The sequence below is a fragment of the Anas acuta genome, chromosome 17, assembly GCF_963932015.1.
Source record: "Anas acuta chromosome 17, bAnaAcu1.1, whole genome shotgun sequence".
NCBI lineage: Eukaryota > Metazoa > Chordata > Aves > Anseriformes > Anatidae > Anas > Anas acuta.
This window is the reverse complement of record NC_088995.1, coordinates 9,541,198-9,564,392: the sequence shown is the minus strand read 5'-3', so window position 1 is coordinate 9,564,392 and position 23,195 is coordinate 9,541,198. Positions and strand designations below refer to the sequence as shown.

Below are 23,195 nucleotides of genomic sequence, written 5' to 3'. Positions count from 1 at the left end.
CCTCAGCGCAGCGCCCGGGGCGGGACGGGGAGGGGCGGGGCGGGGCGGAGCGGGCGGGGCCGCCCGGTGCTTGTGTGGGGAAGGAGCGGCGGTGCCAGAGGCCGGCCGGCAGCGCCATGTCGGGCCCCCCGAGGAGCTACAACCCCTTCGCTGAGGAGGATGAGGAGGTTGTGGGGGGGGAGGAGGAGGCGGGCGGCGCCGAGCGGCAGCGCTACCTGCAGCGGGAGGTCCTGCGGCGCTCCGCCGCCACCGCCGACAGCACCGCCCGCTCCCTGTCGCTCCTCTACGAGTCGGAGCGCATCGGCGTGGCCGCCTCCGAGGTGGGTCCCGGGGGTCTGTAGCGGTTGGGTTTGTGCCTGCCTGACCGGGAGGGTGCCAGCTGTTCCCTCGCTGGTCGAGGCGCCTGCCGGCCGGGTTGTTTTGTTTGCCAGGCGCTCGGTGTCACGCCGATTAATCACTTCCTTCGTGCTCACCGGGGGCCAGGCCGGGCCCGGTTGCTGCTAACGCGGGTCCTGCCCCTGGAGTCACCTGCCCGGGGCCGGGCCTGCCAGGGCGGCCTCGGGGAGCTTCCTGCCTCGTGATTCGTGTTAAAAACAGCCTAAATGAGGAATTAAGAACTCAGTCTTGACGCAGGGGTAATGGTAAAACAAATTGTGTGGGCTTGCTGCTTGAGGGAGAAAACAACCGCGTTTAACAGTAATTCCCCAAGCTCTGGTGAGAGTTTGAGGACAAGCCCTTTGCTGTGCACTAGTGTTGGCTGTGGGCAACTCTTCTGCCAAAATTAATCTCAAAATTAAGCTTTGGATTACTTTAGAATAGTATTTGTGACACTGAAATAGAAAATAACACAGCTGTGTATATCAGAACTTCTAAATCTTGCAGTGTTAGCCAAAAAAATATTCCTGCAGTGTGAAAAAATCTAGTTGTGTTTATTTTATTCAGTTATTCGGTTCATAAATTATCTGAAACACCCCAGTAACATGAAAATAGCATCCCTTGTTAACTAAAGTGTCATTCACAACTAGAAATAGTTCTCATTTCCCTGCCATAAACCTTTGCATTTCCACTACTTTGCCCACAGAGGACAGATACAAACATCAACCTGACAAGCGGCCAATACAGAAAATTCCTGGCTCCCCTTTGTGGTACCTGTCAGGAAGCTGGCATCGCACTGATGAGGGTTTTATAGCTGGTTAGTGCTACAGCTGACTAGCAGCTCGATTGAAATGCCCTGGAGAAACAGGAGTGAGTGAAAAGGCTGCACTCCCTTAGAAATCATCTACATAGATTGAAGGAATGCTCTATTTTTCTTCAGAATGTCTGTTAAAAATACTTGTTGTTTCAGTTTATCTTGGCTTTACTAGCTTCCTTTTGTCTGTCAATATCTATTAGGAGCTCGTACGTCAAGGAGAGTCGCTGAAGCGCACAGAACAGATGGTAGATAAAATGGACCAGGACTTGAAGACCAGTCAAAGACACATAAATAGCATTAAGAGTGTTTTTGGGGGGCTGGTTAACTACTTCAAACCCAAACCTCCAGAGAGCAAGCCAGAGCAGAATGGAACTCCTGAATATTATGGTAATAGTAGGTAAGGAAAATAAACGTTTCACTTGGGAATGATAGTACTTTGTTGGGCTCAAACAGGAGACCTGTCTGTCATCAGAAATGTTATGAGAGATTCTGGATCTAGAACAGTTTTTCTGAAGTAATTTTTAAAGTGGAACCTTTTTCTCCCCAGTAATCTGTAATTAGCTTATTCTGTTGTCAGAGTCCTGGCTGTCTCCTGTGTGCATGCACACTTACGTTACTTGGTCCCTTCAAGTACCAGACTCCTGGGGAGAGAGAGGGTTTCCTCACAATGTCGCCAGTTTCACTTGTGTATCTTTCCCCTAAACTCCTCACCTTGTCCATCTACCTTTTTAACTTTTTTTTGAGACATTTCTCACATCATCTCTGAAATGTCACCAGAAAATCAATTACAAATTTGTTGATTCTGTAAACTCCTGAGATGGTGTCTGATTCCCTTTTTCTTTAACTCTGAGAAAAATATTTTTGTATCCCTTTATATTTGTAGTGCTTCTAGTTAAATACTATGTATGTTTCACTAGTTTTTATTAAAAGCTGTAAACGAAAATGAATTGCTGTGAAAGTACCATCTCTTACAGTACTTGTCTCTCTTCAACTGAGAAATTTGTGTACAGCATTACCAGGCTGTACACATGGAATCATGGATTGATTTTTTTTTTTTTTTAATTGTTACTATTTTCTTTCCTGGCCTCATCTTCCATTAGAGAGAATGAATAGATTGCCTCCAACACTGAAGATATGGTTTTGTTCTTGATATCAAAGCTTACACTATTTTCAGCACTAAAGCAACCAATTCTGCTTTCACTGAATACAATAAATTATTGTAAAGGGACTTGTTGGATTAAGTCTAAAAAAATATTTTTCTTGGATAATTTTGATGCTCATTCTTGTTTAATAGATCTAGAATGAAGCCTGTGGTCCATAATAGTATTTTAATTTTACTCTCTTTATTACCAGATTAAAAGAAGCAATGATGTCTAGTAAGGAGCAAGAGTCAAAATACCAGGAAAGTCATCCGAACTTAAGGCGGCTAGATAATTCTGGTTTGTTAACTTTATTTTATACTGAATGTCTGTCATCAAAGTGGAGGGAACTTGCACAGTGGTGAAGGAGACCCTTTAGCCTGCCCAACTGCTGACTTGGATTGCTACCCAACTTCTGGAGATTGTATCCCAGTGTTTGTGACTTTCAACTTTAGGGAATTGTCTGCCCCTAAACCTCTTATACCCATCCTGAAGACTTGAAAATTCTTACTTGCACTTGGATTTTATCTAGCCCTTCCTGCAGGGGATTTAAGCTATATGTAGTAAGGACTGTAGTGCATCTACAGATGTAAAGACATCTAGTGCTTATATTTGCACGGAGGAGATTCTGGCCAAGAATCCACATAATGTACAGCCAGCCTTGTCCTACATTGCCAAAATATTGACTTGTACTTTGAGGTTCTTCTTTTTAACCGTGGTTTGCAGTAGTTTTTGTATGTGTTTTCCTTGTTATTTGCAATGTGAACTATAACCCTTCACAATGAAGTCCTTACTTTGTTTGCACAAGGAACAATTCAGGGTTTGGTCTTGTTCCCATTCTTAGGAGCTAACTTTGGATTACTTTTATGTACAAAGTAACTGTTACTTCTTAAATTGAAGTTTTAATTATTTAGTTTAGTGAGATTGAGAAAGCTGCAGTTTATAGTTGTAGCTCTGTAAGGCACGAAATACTTTTTGGTTAACATCCATCTCCATTCCACTCCCTATAATATTAAAAGTCTGACCAACAGAGGGCAGAACTAACTCTCTGGTGGGTTTACCTGAGGGACTGCTAAATGCAGATAGAAAGCAGGTAAGCCTGTTTTTTTGGTTGTTTTTTTTTTTTTTTTCGTCTCTCGGCTACTCAGCAAAACTACAAAACGCAATTCAGCAGAGTAGTTATAGCTTAATAACTGTTAATTTTGAGCATGTCCTATAGATAGAGAAGTTGGACTGCTTTTGATACACTGACTAATAGGTGATAAGATTTCATGGCATCTGTAGCCAGACTAATTTTTAATAGCCCTTCTAAAACTTGATTTTTTCTTTCTGTCTTTTTATTATATAATACTCTGTACTTTATACTCTTGGCAGACAGTGATTTCAGCAACATAGATTTAGTTACTTCAGTGCAACGGGATGCCTATCCAAAGAATCAACATCTGCGAGCTTACCACCAGAAAATTGATAACAACTTAGGTAAGTGAAAAAATTGAAACTGTTTGACATAATACAATTTTTAATTTTTGGTTCTCAAGCCAGGGAGAGAATTTCTAAGCAATGTGTTCTCAAGAAGCACTTTTTTTTTTATAGCTCACATACAAGCTTTGAGAATAACAACATTTACTTGTAGACTCTTTCAGAACTATAACCGTGACAGAATCCAACATTTCATTGAGGCACGCGTTATTTGAATAGTTCTATGCTGTGGGATGTCTGTGGGTCAACTACCTGCACATATTAATAACAAATCTGAATTAGAAATACCTTTCGTGTGAAACCAGCTAGAAACAAACTGGGTAGGATGCCTGCAATAGTATAAATCTCTTATGGAAACAAATACCCTATTTCTCCATTAACACCAGTGACAGGACCCGCGGGAACGGGGTCAAGCTGAGGCAGGGGAAATTTAGGCTTGACATCAGGAGGGGGTTCTTCACAGAGAGAGTGGTTGCACACTGGAACAGGCTCCCCAGGGAAGTGGTCACTGCACCGAGCCTGTCTGAATTTAAGAAGAGATTGGACTGTGCACTTAGTCACATGGTCTGAACTTTTGGGTAGACCTGTGTGGTGTCAAGAGTTGGACTTGATGATCCTTAAGGGTCCCTTCCAACTCAGGATATTCTATGATTCTATGATCATTATTTTAACTCTTCTACATGCTTGTGCTTTATAACTATTAGATTTTGAACTGCCCCTGAACAAAGAAACTGGGAGAAAAAAACTACACCCAAAGCATAAGTCCTCTTGGATCATAGATTGACCATAAGAAAAACAATCTCACTAAATGTGAATATGCTAGCAAGTTTCTGTTATTTGAATGAGAAAATGGTGCTGATGTATCCTATAACATCTGTACTCAGGATATGAAAATATTTCTTTGAATCATCCTGTAAGTGGAACGTCACTGGGACAGGCAGGCTAATTCTTCCATTCTGAAAAAAATAAATTATTAAACAGATAGTAGTAATATTAAGAAGGAAATAATGCCTCATATTGACAGCCAGATTAGACCAGTATGGATACTTATTAACTCATTATATAAAGCTTGCCACCTGTGTTGAAAGATGCATACAACTTATCTCACTGACAGTTAAAACCGAGATATTAAATTGTACATCAGTTTAAACCCAAAGAATCTGCAACTGTGTGCAACTTTGGAAAAAAAAAATGCAGAAAATTGAGCAATCAAAAGGCACTAAATATTTCACATGTGAATTTGCTGCATATGTTTTTTTTAACTTCAAAAAATATTCAGCTGATTTTCTCTTGTTTTGTAGTGTATATATACAAAGTGCCTCTTTGCTTACATGTGTTGCTGTTTAGCTAACCTAGAAAGAAGAGATTTGAAGGAAATCAGAAAGGAACAGATCAAAGAGAAATAATCAAGTATAAGAGTTAGCGGAAGCACATTTATTCTACCCCCAAGCCATGCAAAAACTTACTAGCCTCAGAAGCATTTGTACCAATCAATCATGCAATAAAAGTTTCCTTGTAGCCAAATTAGGAAATGTGGAAATTGATTTTTTTACATCTGATAAATAATTAACTGATTAAATTTTAAATTTTCAGTGTATTGATGATATCTCTGCATGAAGAACGTTTTAAAGCGGGCGAAAAAGAAAAGTTAGTGAGCACATTGTGTATATCGACCTGAGAAAAGATGTATCCCAGCCTTCTATAAAGTATTTTTAGAAGTAGAAACTACATTGCAGAATACCTCATTTTATAGGGATACAATTTGGTTTTAAGCATTTAACTTTTAATGGGAAGGAAGAAGGAAGTGGTTACTTTCTGACAGAAATTCAGTAGCCATGTCAAAAGATTGCTGCTTCCACTATTAGAGAAGGCTTGGACTTGAGCAGTCTTAACTAACATTTCCTAAATCCAGGTTTTGGAGAAGAGGGAGTTCTGATACCACACTGTTTAAACGGATGCTTTATACTGCTTTGAATCCTTACGGTCAATCTCTGTTGACAGATGAGATGTCTTCTGGGTTGAGTCGTCTGAAAAACCTAGCTCTTGGTCTGCAGACAGAAATAGAGGAGCAAGATGATATGCTGGATCGGCTAACCAAAAAAGTAGAGACACTGGATGTCAATATTAAAAGCACTGATAAAAAAATCCGACAACTTTAAAGAGCTTATAGAAATTTTTGTCCAGCATTAGTCCTTCTTGGATATCTTATCTCAACAGATCTCTTTAAAAAAAACTTGGACAATATCTATTAATTTTTTTTTCTGGTATGTTACTGATTTTGTTGCCATTAAAATTGCATAATCTTAAGTGCAGCATAATACCTTAAGTTTCTTCATAATGTACATAGGAAAAGTGCACGCTGAGTAAAATCTCTCAGCACTCTGTTAATTCTTTTGTGCTGGATACCTTTCTCAATTGCATTACATTTTGAATTAATTCAAAATTGTATAACTGTGTGTTGTGTGCGTGAAGGAATTCTGAGTCTACAAAGCTTCAGTGTCCTTGGCCTGAAAGTTGTGATGAGAAAAGTAACTACATTTCCCCTCTGTTTTGGGGAGGGGTCAGGGAGAACAGAATGTACTTCTTTGTTCAGAGCAAATGTTGCTAATTCTGTTTACCTACAGCTATTTAAAATTCTGAAAAAAATGCCGATTTCCAGCTGTAAAAATAATTGTAAGTGACTGTCCTCTGGCATTTCTGGAGCTTAAGGAACAAACTGTTCTATGGAAGTTGTAAATTGTTAACTATCAAGGGTGTCATGCAAGAATGATAAAATCCTCTACTTTTTTGCTTTCCAAAGACCTCTTTTCCCAAGAGGTGGAAGAACAGTGGTTGTTATGACTGTCAGTGAATGCTATCACCTTTATGTTATTATCAGTAAAGATCTACAGGGGTATATTATGGTTTACACAAAATCTTGATTGACTGACAGAAACCCAAAAGGTTTGGGTAACATTGTCATCGTCTAGTTTTTTTTTTTCTGCCCTTTCTCAGCTTATTCAGGTACGTGGTTATTTGAAAGTAGTTTCCATTTTAGTAGCTTCCATTTTCTCCAAGTGAAGAATTGGACTGATACTGTGCGAATAGATCATAGATCATTCCTTAATTTAACATTTACTTCAAATAAAGGTGATTAGGGAGCGAGTAGGTGCTGTGTCCTCCTTGGTAATGTGACTGGTTTTAAGACGCACAGCTATGATTGGCATACTTCTACATAGGCTTAGCAGGTATAAAAAGCTTCTGCAGATTAAGAAAGGTTTTAAAAAGTTTGAGTCTTCCAGATAAATGTTCAGCCTTCCAGTTTGTTTTATTCTTTATTACACTAAGTATCACTGTAGAATAAAATAGTTACAGCTCTACTCCAACCTGAAGACATGACAGGGAGAACTAGATGTCTGTCTTGAAAACAAATAAGCTATTTCAGTTTGGAGAAGACCCCTGTCAGCATTGCAACTCTTAAATATCACAAATGACAATGAGTGACTAAGATGACATAACTTCTTTGAGCTTGTATCGTGTTACCTTATAAATTAAATTAAAACCTTGATGTTCAGGACCGTCAAGCTTGCATCCTTCATGAATATCACATTCAGAGTTTCTCCTTTCTTTAGTAAAAGGAACTGCTACCTTGAGCTGACTTGCTATAAAGTGTACCAAGTTTAAGGAAGCACAGGAAAACTGAAGCCTTTCTTGTTCTACAGTGTCTCCTGAGAGTTCACTTTTAGAAAAATAAATCACTAAAAAAAAAGCTACATTTCTTGAGCATAGTATTATGAAAAAACAGGCATATATTCCTGCGCTTACTAGCACAGTACAATTGTGATTTAGATTGAAAGTGAGCCTCAGTTTCTCCTTACCTTACTGTTGTCGTTGGTTTTGGTCCCTAAGAGATGTGCCTCATGGAGACTTAAAACTTTATGAGCTATTAGCATCTTTATTTGTTTTTCAACTTTCACTTTACACGTCACTTATATTCATGTGGAAGCTTGGAAAACCTTATTAATGACAACTTATCTACTTTTGTGAGTGTATATCATAATTAAATTTCTTTTACTCTGTTAGAATATTCATGAATTATATGATTTAATGTCTCAAGAAGGTCAATAGATTTATTTAGGAAATTGTGCCAATCATTAGTTTTCAAAATCTTTAAGTACCTCAGTGAAGGAATATTGGAATTGAGTGTACCTGTTTTAATTTTGTATTTGACTCTCCCCTTTTTATTAAAAGTAATTAAATAGTAGCATTTGCATCTTAAAAATGATAAATCAAGCCTGTCGAGAATAGAGGATATTAAAAAAAAAAAAAAAAGCACAGTAATTAAAAACATTCATTTTAATTTGAAATCTGCCTTTATCTATATGCAGCTATTTAACAATTACATTTTTTCCAAAGTTAGACTTTGGTAACTAGGTTGTAGGCTGAGGTTTTCTCCACTAAGTTATGGTTAATGAAGGAAAAATGCATCTGGAAGATCTAGTTATGCTACGTGTAATAAGAAATGTGAAGCTTGAATCCAAGCAAAAATTTCGACTGATTTAAAAGTATGTTGTCTTTCTGATGTAAGCTCTTCCTTTTTTCATTCTGAATTGTTTCATGGAACGGGCTCAATTTTTTTGATCAACAGTTTATTTGTATCAGCCTTACTAAATGTTTCCTGCATTCTGGATATCTCTTGATGCCTTTGAAAACAAAGACAAAAAAAGAGGAATAAAATAAATAAATCCCTATTTCTGCTTTGAGAACTTTATGATCTGAGCAGACTAGAAAACCAAGATCTCAGCCATGTGGAAGTTAGAGGCCTAACATTTCATCTCTTCTAACAATTCCATTCACAGTCTCAGTAATATATGTCTTTGTTCTCTTGCTATGTAGGCTTTCCTGTGCTATTTATTTGTTTGAGAAAACATGTTTGTTTGTTTTCTTGCTGGTTAGGCTTTCCTGCTCTATATATTTTTGTTTTGCTTAATAGCCTTGTTTTAAAGGTCTACTTCCCACATTGAGCTTTCATTGTTGGGGGAAAAAAAAGATTGTGCAAGGATATAAATGAGTATCTGCGACAAAATGAATTTGCTTTCACAACTTACACAAAGGTGCTTTATGCTTTCTGCTGATAAAGAAGTTTAACTGATGTGAAGAGACAACTCTATTTTGTAATAGTGATTTTTTTTTCCTCATTAGAGTAACTTTCTATCCTGCAGGAAAGGGAAATTTAAAGGAGAGAGAAAAAAAAAAAAGACGCAAGTTTTGCCTTTCCAGGAAATGTCACTTTATATATGTTATGAAGGACTTTCTGCAACTTTTCTTACTATTTCCTGATATGACATACAGTTTTATTTCTTCTTGGATACTTACCTTGTATAGTGTTTAGGACTTTCAGAAGACAACAGCGCTAACCTGATAAGCTAAATAAATTGTTTTGCCTAAATATTAATGTTGGCGTAGAAATGGGTGTCCTTGCAGCCACATAGCTCTGATTAATTTTACACTTACTGCCTTGAGTAGAAGTTTAATGCTATGGTCAGCATAAGAGATCAAAAAACTTTTTTCAATCTTCTTTATAAAAGGGTATTTTCTTGCTTCTAAAAATTTGCTAATAAATTTTGAAAAAGTGTTAAATACTGGAAACATAGTAAGATGCGTTTTAAAAACAGGAAGGAAAGGAAGTGGGAATAACCAGATACTTGGTTACTAGTTTCCTCAGTGCATATGATTTTAAATTGCTTGAGTGTTGAATTAAATACTGTAACAAATGATATGTGTCTGGATTTTCGTCTGTACTGCAAAGATTTGTTGCTGTGCTGAACTCTTTTGTCTTACTGAAATCACTGGGACGCTATATTATGTCCTATGAGGACATAGCAAGACTTCCATCTAAAATTTCTAATGAAAACTACTGCCTTTATTTGGTTTATATACAAATGCTGTCTGAAATCAGCTGGCCTTTCCCTGAAGAAGGTTTTACAGCTGTCGTTCTGTTTTGTTTTTTAATTTGTAAAACTTACCTGAAATATTTGGCTGCCTAGTATTTTTTGTGATGTCACTTGTTAATTGGTAAAATAGAAAATACCTACTAACCACTCTGCCTTCTAAACAGACAGACTTTCACAGGCATTTTTTGAGGCATAATGTCATGTGGAGGAGATATATTAAGTTTGACTCTGAAATCTGTGGGGATTAATTTCTTGAATCACAGGTAGTATTAGTTGTGTCTACAGCTTTTTTTTATTTTAACAGTACTTTAGTTCTATACCACCCAGGTATAACACTTGCTTTTTCTTTTATTTAAATGCTAAACTGGACTGTACTTCATCAGTTTAGGAAACTGAATTAAATAAGTGTTGAATGGTAAGATGGTCAATAAAGGTGCTTATTGTTAATGGAGAATTTTTGCATTTATTTTCCATAATTCTTTCATTACAACTTCATTGATACTTCTGTCCCATAATAAGATCTGTTAATGTGCTGGGCATATTCTGTTAATTTTGTGTCAAAATGGAAATTAGTTTGCAGCTGGTGTTTTTTTTTTTTTCTTGGAATAAAAGAAGGGTATTACCCTACTGGGTGGCTCTTGAGTAGGTTTTCTTAGATCCTGAAAGTGGAATGCAAACAAGCATTCATTTATGCAAAACCTTAACTTGTGCAGACAAAATAATCCGAGATGTTGCTTGAAAAGTGATCTTGCCATAGTGCTTGTTTTCATCTGGAGTATCATAAACTGGATATATATACATGAAGAAGGCAGGCAAGATAGGAATAAGGCTAAAACAATTGTACAATCTTGAAAATTTAAAAGCAACAGGTATGTAATATTCCTGCGTGGTCCCAAATTTGCTGATTAAGTCCTCAGAATGTCTTGACCTTTAGCTAGGTTCTTATCTGTATGTGAGAAGAGGAACTTGGCTTCTGAATTTCCTTTTTCTTCTTCATAACAGAGATGTAATTTTCTTTGATACCATAAAGCCACAGAAGTGCTACTACAGAAGCTCTGAAAAGGGAAAGTCTGAATGCTAGAGAGAGTGACCGGTTTTTAAGATTCAAAGAACTGTTTTCCTGCCCTTGTGCTGAGAGTTCTCCAACAGACGGGATCTGAGAGCTCTTCCATCTCTGCACCTTATTGTTGCATATAGAAAAATCAAAACAATGCCAAGAGTACAGTGGAAGATTGTAGACAATGGAGTGGTGCAGTGAATTCTGAGTCTCTGCTAGAAATATTCTTAGCTTGCTCTACTTGCATGGAGAATCAGACAGTCAGAAGAGAAGAGTATTTCATACTGATTAGTTTATGGCTAGTCTGGCATTTCAATCCTTTTGTGCTTCCTCAAGGACTTCCTTTCTTACAATGCAGTCCCTGCCTTTCTGGGAAATGGGGTGGTAAAAAAGATGCTCATGCAAGTATGAAAAAATGGGAAGAGCAGGTGCTGTGCTTCTGCATGTCTCTTTTTCCCCTGCATCTGAAAAGCAGCTTGGTTTGGTTTGATTTTAAAGGAAGAAGTCCTACAATTTGCATTTTGGTTTTGTACATCATATATTGTACATTGCTTCCAAATAAATATGTATATTTGAGATCCAGGGATCCGTGGATCCAGAACTGATGGGCTGATAAGGCTTACTTGAAAGAAAGCAGGGAGGTACCCCCACAATAAACAGTTGGCCAAATTGGGAAGACCCCTGGAGGGGGGCCAGGCAGGGTTTTCTAAATAAAGTGACCCTGGAGCCCTGCCTCTGCTATAAAAAGTCTAGATGGATTGTGACTTTGTTGTTAGCGAGGCAGAACCTTCTAGAAAATGGCATTCCAGCTCTCTCTGTGAATGTTTTTGGGAAAATAACTGTCTTCCTTGGCATCTGTATTCTAGTTGATTCTTCATTTTCCTCTATATTAATAAATCTGTTCTTTCTGTTAACGGATAGCAGTCATTTGCCAAAGACAAGCTCTGCCTGTAGATCAGTACTCCGAGAAACTGCTACATTTTGTATTGCTTAGAAGAAACCTTTGCCTGGCCTCAGTGTGTCTCACAACCTTCCAAGGCAGCTAGGGGAGCAAGAGTATGAAGAGTGCCGCTGAGGCCATGCTGTATTCATTAACCCTTCAACACAGAAAGATAATGATACAGTTTGGAATGCGTTTGTCAATTAACCAGGTGCACATCTGCCCTAGAAAGTGGGAAACCCTGCCCCTAAATTTATAATCTAAGAAAAGGTATGTTAAGACTTGTGAGGAAAAATCAGAATTTGTCTTCCTCTGGCTTTATTCAACAACATTTCTTACTGACATTACATATTTTGTAAAATTGATAAAATGTAAGCTATTTACTCCATTTTTTAACCTCTCCCTGCATTCAATCAAGTTATTAACGTAACATTTTGCTTCTTCTAGCTGATTGTTTCCTATGTCTTTTCCAACTTCTTCCTTGTTTTTTAATTCTTTAGATTCTATCCACCATCCATCTTACGGGGATGAAAGAGCTAACTGAAGGTGCTTGTATTCAGTACAGTCTCATTGGTATACCAATTCTGCCAGTCTAATATTACATCGAGCTCAATTATGCGGGTACTAAAATTTGACCTTCTTGTCCTAGGATTTGAGCCCTAGATTTCTCTTAGAATTTCTGTGTAATACCAGTGTTTGTTTGCATCTAATATTCATCTGCTCAGTGGGGTTTACTGGGTAGTACGTTTGAGTGCCTTTGAAGACAAATTCCTGCAGGAATTCCCTTGTGAGAGGTAACTGAGAAGGGTGGTAATGCAGTCAGTCTGTTCTTGGCTTCCAGTAGGATCCACAGTAATGACTACAAAGTTACTGCATACTAACACTCATAAAGTCGGTCTTTACTGGCTTATTTTCACTGTTGCCTTATGTGTGGATTGGCCAATCTATTTATGTCTCTGCCTACTGGTCCACTTGGATGATGACAGGATGTTCCTTCCCTTTTCAAGTGATGACTAGGCAGAAAGGCAGCCAGGAAATCCAGCACATATAAATACTGAGGCTACACAACAGTCTTGTAAAAAAAAAAAAAAAAAAAAAAAAAAAGTTAAAACCTGAGTGCATCCACCTGCCCATGGAAAGAGCTTTGCAAGGGAGGGACAGCATCACCCTGGAACAATGTATACAGAATGACCTGGACTGAACATCCAAGGACTTGTCAGTAGTAATCTGACTCTTGTGGAAAGCCAGGAATTCTTAAAGGTGGGAATTTGATGGAGACTGTGAGACAATCCCAGATTCAAAGTTCTGCAGCCTTCTGCCCTGAAAATACTTGAGCTGCTCACTCAACACTGCAGGGGAGACCTGTGAGTCATTTCATCTGCTTCATTGTACATTTGCTGTGTTACAGGCTGTTGACATTTCTGGCTTTTATTTTTATTCCTAAAGTGGCATGAAGTAATACAGTACAGATAGGAGCTAGCAGTATTTGTGGGCGCTGATCCTCAATCCTCGCCTTTGGCATTATCCCTGCCTCACCCGATGTGCTCCAAATGGCAGCAGAGGCACAGTAACGATGCTGCAGCCTGCTCTGCTCTGCTCTGGCCAGGCTGCCGGCTGTGGCCTCCCACCTCCGGTCCACAGGCTCTGTGTTCAGTTGTGACTCACAGAGATACAGAGAAGATGTTAATTGGAAAATACTGTGGTACAAGATGGAGAGAAGGATGTTCTCTAAGGGACACAGTTGCACTAATTCAGTGATGTGTTAGTTTTTGTTGGTACGCATTTAGCAAGAACTAATGCACCAAAACTGGACTGCAACAGTAAGCAAAGTACAGGTGGGAAAACTGCCAGAGTCCTGTTACCAGTGCATCAACCCTTAATAAAGCACAGAACAAATCAAATAATCAAACATGCTACAAACTGGCATTTATGGCACAGCCAAAGTAGCCTTGTTCTCGATATTTAAAAATGGCTTTCTAGATACATACAGTGCTTTAGTAGTGGTGCTTCCTCCCTCTCTTAATTAGGTGGCAGTGTCTTCCCAATCAAGGAAAAACATCAAGGGAAACAGTTGTGCTGAATCGCAGCAGATGCAACTTTGCTTTGTATGTATGTACTTCCTCTTAATGCTTACTTGCATCACTTAGGGAAGTCTCCTCCTGTATCAGTACTATTTTCAGAAATTCATGTAAGTTGTAGCCCAACTCCTCTGTCTGATTTTACATCACTACTGACACTGAAAAGTGTGTTATTTTTCCATAGCCATAACCATCAGCAACTTCATGCGTCATCCAAGCAATGCATTCATTACCAAAATTTGTATGATTTAATAATTTCCTGGCACGATGATCCCAAAACATGTGGAAGGGAAAATAGAGCCTGATTTTTTTTTTTCCATCTCCAGGTGTTTATTTGTTATGGACTACATCCCTGCTCTTGACCCTTTTGAATAGCTCTTTGTTGAGCTGTTTCTGCTTCTTGTCCAGCTCAGTGCATGAAAGTGCATGGTCAGATTGTCATCCTTGCAGCTGAAAGTGGTGGAGAAGAAGCTTGTTCTTAGGCATCTGATGCACCTGACTGCTCTAACATTTCCAGCTTCAGATTTCCGGAGCTGTTTTCATTCCTGCAATCTCCACAAGCTAAAGACTTTTTTTTTTTTTTTAAATTGCTTTACTATCGGGTGTTTGAAACACAGTATTGAGGCCTTATTCCTCTCTCAATGTAACATGTGCTATGCTGGGTTTACAGCAGCAACCTGCCAGAAGCCTGAGGATTTCAGCAGTGCCCAAGAGAGGTAAGATGAACAGCACAACCAAAGCAGCTATTCACTATGGGGTACAGCAGGACATTACTGGTTTCCTTGTATCATTAGATGCCAGAAGCCAGTGGCAATAACAGAGCAGTGGGGCCTGGGTGCATTAGAAGGCAAGAAGCTATGTCCTGAATTAAAAAGTGTGTGCTTAAATTTGTGCATATTTCTTAAGCATGTTGAGAGTCACGTTAAAACCACTAAACTTCCTTACACCTCTATGGTTAGGCGTATATAGACATACTTGCTGAGTCAGTCTGATGGTGTTCATGATCTGCGTGAATCCGCAGGGAGTGTCTTTGCTCTCTCAAGCATCAGGATTTCAAAGCCAAGTCCTGTAAGTACAATTTTAATTTGGCGTTTGAGAGAACCATTAATTCCAGTTTATCCTTCCTCAGAATAGTGGTAAATAATGGAATTGATAACATTTGGAGAGATTTCTTAAGCCTCTACCACCTTGTTATATACCCACCCAAAACTACTTGAACTGTCTTTCAGGAAAAGGAAGAGAACTTCTGATGACGGTCTCAGATGTTCTGTTATTTAATTGTTCAATTATTCATAGGCCACGTAGTATAAATATATAATTTAGTTTTGACTCTCGTCAACTGCTCTGCCATTTTAGTACCTCTGTTGTAGTACGGAGTGACTGGAAGGTTGCCAAGTAAAAAGGAAGTCTGTGTGTGAACAGCCGGGAGGGATAATATGTAAATCTGGTGGAAAAAGGCAATTAAAGGCAGTGTTGAGATATAATGGAAAATAGACAATATTGAGCCTCATCAGAAATACCAACATAAACAACAGCTACTGTACAAAGTCTCTGAAGTGAACTTTGTGGCTTTAAATAACTGCATTCTACAGAAAACAGATGGATTATGAAATCTGCGAGCAGACTTCCAGAAAACAGCTTGGTCTTCAGGAACATGTCCATGTTGATGTTCAGCATATCCTCCTGGCACAAGGGGACAAAAGGCTTCTTTTCCCTGCTGTTGTATTTACATAAGAGAAAGGAGCTGGAAGGTTGGATAAAGTGCAAGCCAAATATAGCTGAAAATAATACTACATGTCATATGTAACTATGAATGGAAATGAATAGAGAGGAAGTGATATCTGAGATAAGCAGTGTAATAAATGCTAGCTCATTGCTTTGTAACCCAACAGCTGAGGAGGTGACATACTGATCAAACAGAATCAGAAAGCCCTGCCTGAGCACAGCAGGGCCATGCCAAAAGCTTACCAGAATCTTGGTATCACCAGCGAACACAACTGCATCATTTTTGACAAGAGTGGTTAGACTGAGAGGGGACGGACCATTCAAAAATGTTTAACTTTGTATTACAAATGAGGATGGATTCAAGCTGTATTTTAATCCCACGGCCTGGTTTGGTATCATTGATCAAACAGCTCAACATGGAGTTTCCTGTATTCTAGCAAATGTCTATACATCCATTTGTTCTCCCGCTCTGTGAATGAGTACGATCAGTCACAGCGCAGACACAGCAAACCAAGCTCCCGTCTGCAGACACGAACTTGGCAATATGCACTAACTGAGCATAGTTCTTGCATCAGGCAACACATCATGTGCTGCCTCAGTCACATTCTCAGCTAGAAGAGAAACATGCAGATATTTAAGGATCTTTGGGAGGACTCACAAAAGCGGTGTTTCTTAATGCGAAATGTGGTTCTTTCAATTACTTAGCTCTCCTCTTCCAGCCTATCCAAAGAAACAAAAGAAGAGCCGCTTATTATTCTTAACAGTTATGTTTCAGTCCTCATAAAATGTAAGTGGATAGAAACACACAGACAACTTCTGATGTGTTCTGGCAGCATAGCCGTACTTGATCCAGCATTTTAAATACGCCTACACTAGGCTCTAGTTGAGTTTGAGCAAGTGATTTATGGATAGCCAGGAAGGAAGACAGAACTCTGACACTGGGACTAGAAATCATCTCTTTGCTTCCTGGATGCAGTATTACATGATGCAGAAAGAGGGAGGCAACAAAAAGCCACTGCATAACTGGACCTCTATATGTTCTTTTTGAAACCAATACTCTATTAGATCACAATATTCCATGATTAAGACCAAACATCTGCAAAGTATGACCACAATATGCTAAATAAATATTTTAACTAGCACTTTGTATGCTTCCCCCCTTTATTTTTGCATTTGCTAAAGACACTTTGCATATTCGGAACGGCATAGTTTGCCACAAAATGATACTGCTTTTTTTATGTTGAAGGCACGTTTTAGGCCTTTAGAAAAGCAGGAAGTACTGAATACTTCTTAAATTCAGGAAGATCTTTCTAAAAGATACACATTTCTAAAAAGACCAGATTGCAAATTCCCTCTTGTGTTTGTAAAGGCTGCCTCTGCACCATTTTTTTCTCTTTGTTTAACATCCCCGAAACAAGCAGTATCAGTTACACAGCAAGCACTGGCATAAAGGGGCACAGCTGCTTTAATCGTTGCCTCATCTAAATTTATTCTAGTGACAGGTAGCAAAACTGCTATTATATTGCTTCTGGTAGCACTGGTAGGAGTATTTTTAAAGGCAAATTTTTTGTTCACACTTTTCATTATGAGGACTTTGACCACACAAGTCTGTACTTACTTACATTTTATTCTAACTTAGCAGTCTTGTTTGTTATTTTCTGAAAAAATCTAAAAGGCAGCAAATGTACAGCCATTGAACCTCCCTGGGAAATGCCTTTGCATTGTGTTTGTGTCTCAAAAATTTCGGTTCAGACTGAAGTTCCAGAAAAGCCAGTCTATTTTACTCAGGTTATATACGTCACTAGGAACTATAAAATGTAAAGAACTTCCATTAAAACCTGTTCCACAAACAATTCAAGACTGAGAAAGCTGGGAGTAAGAAAATTAGGATGACTTCTATCTTGAGCTTCCTGAAATCCTACAAGACAATAGAAGAAAAAAATAATACTATATATATATATATATATATAAACCTCTGTGTTACATAGATTAGCACTACATAGTACAATGAGAACCCATTTGTGAAGGGGAGAACAAAGTTCAGAATGGTGTTTTCAGGAGAACATTTCTGAACCTATCTATCGTTCTTTAAGGTTAATGCAGACAAAGGTACGGATTCCTACAAAAACGGGAATCTGGGCATAAAGTGAGCAGAAGTATTTCATGGATAACTAATCTAATGCAAGAAAATGCAAACCTTTGTCAAAGATTTTATTTTTTCCAAGATTTGGGTTCGTTGTTTCATGGATTTTCCAGTAACGATTTAACTCTCCCTTCAGCCATTCTGTCTAAATAAAAGTCTCTATCCACATTCTTGCTGCCTATTTACATGAAACTCACAGAAATACAATGTCTGTGAGCCTATTCCTCTCTATCACACGGCTGAATTTGGCCAGTGGTCTTAAAATTTACTGTGGTGGGGAAAAAGAAACAGGAAAACATAATGAAAGCATAGTCGTAAAAGTCTTGTTTCCTTCTGGGGATGGGGGGAATTTGCAGCTGATGAATTTAGCAAGTGTTTCTTTCCAGGATTAATAGAAGAGAAAATACATTGTAAAGGCCCTACAGAAAATTAGAAGTCTGTTTACCATCTGCATGTTTTACTACTGTCCTCTAAAATGTAATGGGGTTTCTGCTTTTCTTGGCTTTATTCTGTTTCCTGGAAAATAGAAGAATGTTAAGAAAATGAACACTGGGGTTTCCTTGTCAAGGGTCTGTTTCAAAGGAAAGAGCTAAAAGGCCCTAACAGCCAGTATATTCAGTGTTTCCCAAATCACCCTATTAATCTGTGATTAGAAAATATTGACTTACTCAGTCTCGCTGTAGGGCAGAGGTAATAACCAGAAGACACTTTCAGGTTGTTTCCAGCCTCGTATGTTCATAGCCTATTCACACTCGCTTACTAGTTATTCCCCTGAATGGTATTTAACCACTCAGCCAATTTAGGCTAAGATTTTGTCTGTTTATAATTAGAGCTAGGTTTCTGTCATTCCAGAACTAGTGAAATTAGCAATAGATGCAAACTTGATCTATATTAGCTGCCGCATTTCTTTTCATTAGTTATATTTTCAAAGAACATGCTCACCCCCTATCCATTTAATGGATATGTTGCCAGAGAAAACACTCTGAAGGAATTCAGCTTCTAAAAATGTTGACGTAGCAGGCAGCCCTGACCCAACTGTCACGATTTTGAAGACAGACGTCGACTCCCATGCCCTTTATTCTGCTCTGCGTCAGTGACCAGTAGAACTGTTTTTACAAGGTTAGGCTGAAGGAGTTGCATTTTCAGCTGCCTTATCCATTGCCATGCAAGTTATTCAGCATCTGGGCTGCACACTCTGGAGAATGCAGGTGTCCAAAGAAGAACCAAACTCCTGTAAGAATGCAGAGAGAGCATGAATGTCAGCGCACTACACAAAGACAGACACGGCTTCTTTAAATGGAAGAGCTTCTGGGAGGAAAGACGGCTGTATTGCTTACAAGTTACAAGTAAATTATGTATCATCATGGCATCGGCTCTGTGGGGAATCTGGAGACCTCCAGCCTGCACTGCTACTGCCTCTAGACACTTCTGTTCATTTTGACATTAAATACCATCAGAATTTATCATCTCCAGCTGAGCTTTCCATGAGCAGGGAACACAGGATGGGGCTTCACATACCAAGCTATAAATTCATGAAGTGACCTTTATTGAGAGCATGTCAGGAGTTAAATCCACCATAAAAGGGGATTTCCTTTAAATGCTAAGTGTGTACAGCGACATTTCCCCACCAGAGAATGAACTAGAGGGAATTTAAACATTAAGCACTTACCTACTGAACAATGCTGCTGCAGAATCTTTACATTTCCAGTTGCTTTTTCCAAAACATTCCACACACAATTTTTACCAGCCTGCTGTCAGGAATTTGCACAATGTCTTACAAAAACCACAGAAGAACCCCATCCAGAGCCACAAAGTGCTTGATATGATCCAAGGCTCAATGCATTCAATCAGAACAACAGATGGGGCAAGAATTGAATTTCAAGGGAAAAGGACATTACTGGAATGGAATTTTGTACTAAAATGGAGAATGACTCCAGGACACACACAGGGAGTCGGTTCTGGGGAGGAGAAGATGAGAGGAGACAGCTCTGAACTCAGCAGCAAGGAGCCTGCTAGAAGGAGAGAAGAGACAGACGGAAGGAAAGGGGAGGGCTCCACAGTCTCCAGGAGACAAACTGGAAAAAAGTCCAAGGAGTGAGGGTGTGGTTTGAAAAACAAGGAATACGGTTTCAAACTGGATCCTGAAGCAAATAGGGCAGTCAGGAAGGAGCTTGAGATGCATGAAATGTAAATTTTCTTTGCGAGAACCAAGTCAGAACTTTTGGAGCTGCAGTGATGCTCTGTCTTTGCCACACCACCACACCTTCGTGCTGTGTGCCTAAGGTCAGCATTGACACCCAGGCTGCTCCAGCCAGCTTGTGGCTGGAAACAGATGTGGATCAAACCTACATTCATTGCTGTGCCACATGCCTCGGTTCTCCAGCAGTTCATGGCTGGTCAGCAGAATGGACATGCAGGTCCAACCTGCAGACTCCCTGTTGCTTGAGGCTTTATTTGTTCGCAGCTCATAGGCTCTGCTGTCAACAAGCAGGCACCTTCTCATCTAGGCCAGAATATGTGCAATGCCGTTTTATTTCTTTACTCAAAACAGTAGAGTGGCCAAGCTTTTGCAAATGGAGCACTGCTGTAATTAAACTGTGATTTGAACTGATGTTGTGGAGCAAGACTCTGAAGCAAACACTTAAGAGAAATGCATACTGCTTTTCCAGTGACACTTCTTTGGCTGATTCTGTGGGAAGAAGACTAGGAACATGCACTATACGTGGAACATTTTTCCATTTAAATAACAGCCCTTCCAAGTCAAAAATGTAGCTCTTCTCAGGGCCGTTCCCAAAGACTGAAAAGGAGCATCAGTCTGCCATCCATAGGAGGAGCCAGAAAACCAAACCTCTGGAGGAGAGCAAGCTCTGAAAAAAAACAGAAACATTTACTAGAAGCTTTTCCATTTGTGCTGTTAAAGGATTGCTGGGGATTACACCCTCATCAGCTCTAAGTGCTGTGGTTCTGCCATTATGAAGGAGCAAGTAAGGAGTTACTTAGTCTGAGGGGTACTACTAGAGCAAACACGTAGAGACTTGAGACCCTTTATATTTCCTTTTTATAGACTATAAACTGTAGAAGAAATGCCTAAATAAGGCAAGTAGTGCCTTTCAGTTGAGAGATCCCAAACTAGAAACAGAAAACAAGGTTAGAAGACTCAGCTAAATCATCCACACACCCAACCAGCTGTACAAAGGTCAAGATACTTAACTATGGAAGCTCAGCTAGCTGCAAAGTGGAGAAAAAATGGCAAAATACTTTCCCTATTTTTTGATTTGTGTCAAAATTTAAAACTTTCAAACAAATAATTATTTGGAGCTGATCAGGCTGCAAATAATCTAGCCCCTGTGATCAGCAAAGCAAGGTATTACAAAAAACAGATATTTAAACACAACAGTATAAAGAAGGTACAAATGAAGAGGAAGACATCAGTGTGCCTAAACCATGTATACAAAGTAAGATGCCTATTCTACTACAGAAAGGAGGGGGTGTTGCTATTAGCAGGCTTTGGCAAGCTAGGTGTGGGCAGGAAGCATTGTTTTATTAGGACTGGATTGAAGAAATAGAGCAGACCCTTCATTCTAACTATACTTTGAAAGAGCCTTGACTCCCTTAGCCAGTGACTCCTCTCATACATGTCCGCAGTTCAGCGTCAAATTATTAAGAGTGACTGCACACAGGAAACAGTGATTTTGTAATCCTTGCTAATAACAGTATCTCAGAAAAAAAACCTGATGCTGCCGTCCTTTGTCACAGTCTTCTTTAAAATACAAATGTAACATAAAAATATACATCCTATAACTATGTACACTACTTAGAGGTCGTACTTCATTTATGAAATAGATGACGAAAGCCTATGGCTCAGTTGTTTTTTTTTTTGTTTGTTTGTTTGTTTTAAACAGAGCTAGTTAGCTATAATTTTTGAGAGCAAAAGGTCTGACTGGAGTTCTAGATAAAATAATTAGCCTCCATAAAGTGATTGTGAGGGCGTGCAGTTGGATGGAGGCAAATACAGAACGTGTTTAGTGTACCAAAATGGATCAGTGACAGATCATGTCCTGATGTCTGTCGCACTGATGGTCTTGTTTCTACAGCGCATTTGACTTGCCTTGTTTAGGAACTGATAGAGCTAACGCACTGTAAATAAACTGCTATCAACAAACCAATGGAGTAGATGCGACTCAACCCCCTCCTGAGACCACGTAGAGAAAAAACGCCTTCTCTACCCTGGCTCCATTTTTCCTTGCTTTTGAAAGCACAGCCCTTGGTGCCTAAGGGGATACAGACCCCAGATTTCCCGAGGGATGTAGCAGTAGCAGCACCTCGGTCTCAGCACCTTCTGCCACCATCTAAGGGATTTCCTTGGTCCATTTGGAGACCTTCAGGTCTCCCACACACAGCAAAAGGGTCCCCATGGCTGCAACCAGCAATTGTGCGCTCCAGGAGAAACCAATGTGTCTCGGCATTGCCATGCCTATGATTCCTTTGGAAACCTAACCCAGTTTTGGTAATTCCCAGCTCCGTGCACTGAAATGAATGAGGTTAAAATAAAATGAATGAGGTTTTAAATTGCAATATCTTTGGAATTGTTTTAATCTGCCTTCTGGTTTCGAGTCTTCAGGGGTCCCTTGTTCAGTTTTTCTTTGCAACCCACAGCATGAGAAACTCATTTATAAAAAAATAAACCAGAGACTGTCCCATAATTTCATGTTTCGCAGAGCTGGGCTCTCTGGGAAAATGTAAATAACACGATGCTCAGGGTGAAAGCTAGCAACACAGTAGCAATCCGTTTTCATCTCGAAGGATAAAACCCAATTTCTGTAATTTCAGAGGAGCACAACACCAGGAACGTTACCTGCATCGCCCCCACCTGACGCCAGTGGGCTAACTGGGAGCGAGGCTCTAAAAAAAAAAAAAAAAAGAAAAAAGAAAATGTGCTGAAACACCTCAGTGTTGGACCCTTCGCGTCGTTACTCGATCCCTTTCCCATCCGCGACGCCGACTGTCGGGGGAGGGCTCCGCATTTCCCTTCGGAAGCCCCACAGGACCGGGGGGGCTTTGCCTTTGCCAACCCACCTGCGAGCATCCTCGCCCCCGGGGACCCACTGCCGGCACCCACAGAGACCGCGGGGCAGCTTTGGGGGCCGCAGCCTGGGAACCCCCCCTCGGAGGGGCTCCGGGCCGCCGGGGGGTGGAAAAAAGGGGCCGGGGGGGTCCGTGAGGGGATCGTGAGGGGAGTGTGAGGGGAGCCTGAGGCGGCCGCGGCGCCCACCCGCTGTGGGGAGCGGGGGGGGGGGGGGCGCGTCACGTGGCTGCGTGTGGCAGCTGCGGAAGGATACCTGGCCGCGGAGAGCCGAATGGGGGGGGGTGAGGGGGAAGCCCCCTCCCCTAGGAGCTGCCTCAGCGGCTCCGCCACCCGGCAGGAGCCCGGTGGTAGCGGGGAGCGGCGAGGCGTCGAGGACGCGGGGGTGGGCTGAGGGCTGGGCGGGCGAGCAGGTCGAGGGGGGGA

At 40.1% G+C, this 23,195-nt stretch overlaps 1 protein-coding gene and 1 long non-coding RNA gene across 3 annotated transcripts; one reads left to right on the top strand and one right to left on the bottom strand.

Annotated features, from left to right (window-relative positions):
* The first annotated feature begins 31 nt into the window (after positions 1–31).
* SNAP29 (synaptosome associated protein 29) lies at positions 32–10,190 on the top strand. Its single transcript, XM_068654423.1, has 5 exons — positions 32–320; positions 1,393–1,589; positions 2,546–2,631; positions 3,706–3,810; positions 5,812–10,190. Exons 1-5 carry the CDS (start codon positions 117–119, stop codon positions 5,967–5,969), a joined length of 750 nt encoding a protein of 249 aa, XP_068510524.1. The 5' UTR covers positions 32–116; the 3' UTR covers positions 5,970–10,190.
* An 80-nt stretch (positions 10,191–10,270) lies between these two features.
* LOC137841485 (uncharacterized) lies at positions 10,271–23,183 on the bottom strand. Of its 2 annotated transcripts, XR_011088630.1 has the most exons (6): positions 23,026–23,183; positions 18,629–22,588; positions 18,132–18,202; positions 17,158–17,461; positions 14,794–16,250; positions 10,271–10,528 (listed from the first exon to the last, which is right to left on the bottom strand). It is a non-coding gene; the product is annotated as an uncharacterized lncRNA (long non-coding RNA). The 2 variants fall into 2 exon arrangements; XR_011088631.1 differs by lacking the exons at positions 18,132–18,202; positions 23,026–23,183 and adding an exon at positions 22,763–23,010 and having other exon boundaries at positions 18,629–18,917.
* Positions 23,184–23,195: the final 12 nt, after the last annotated feature.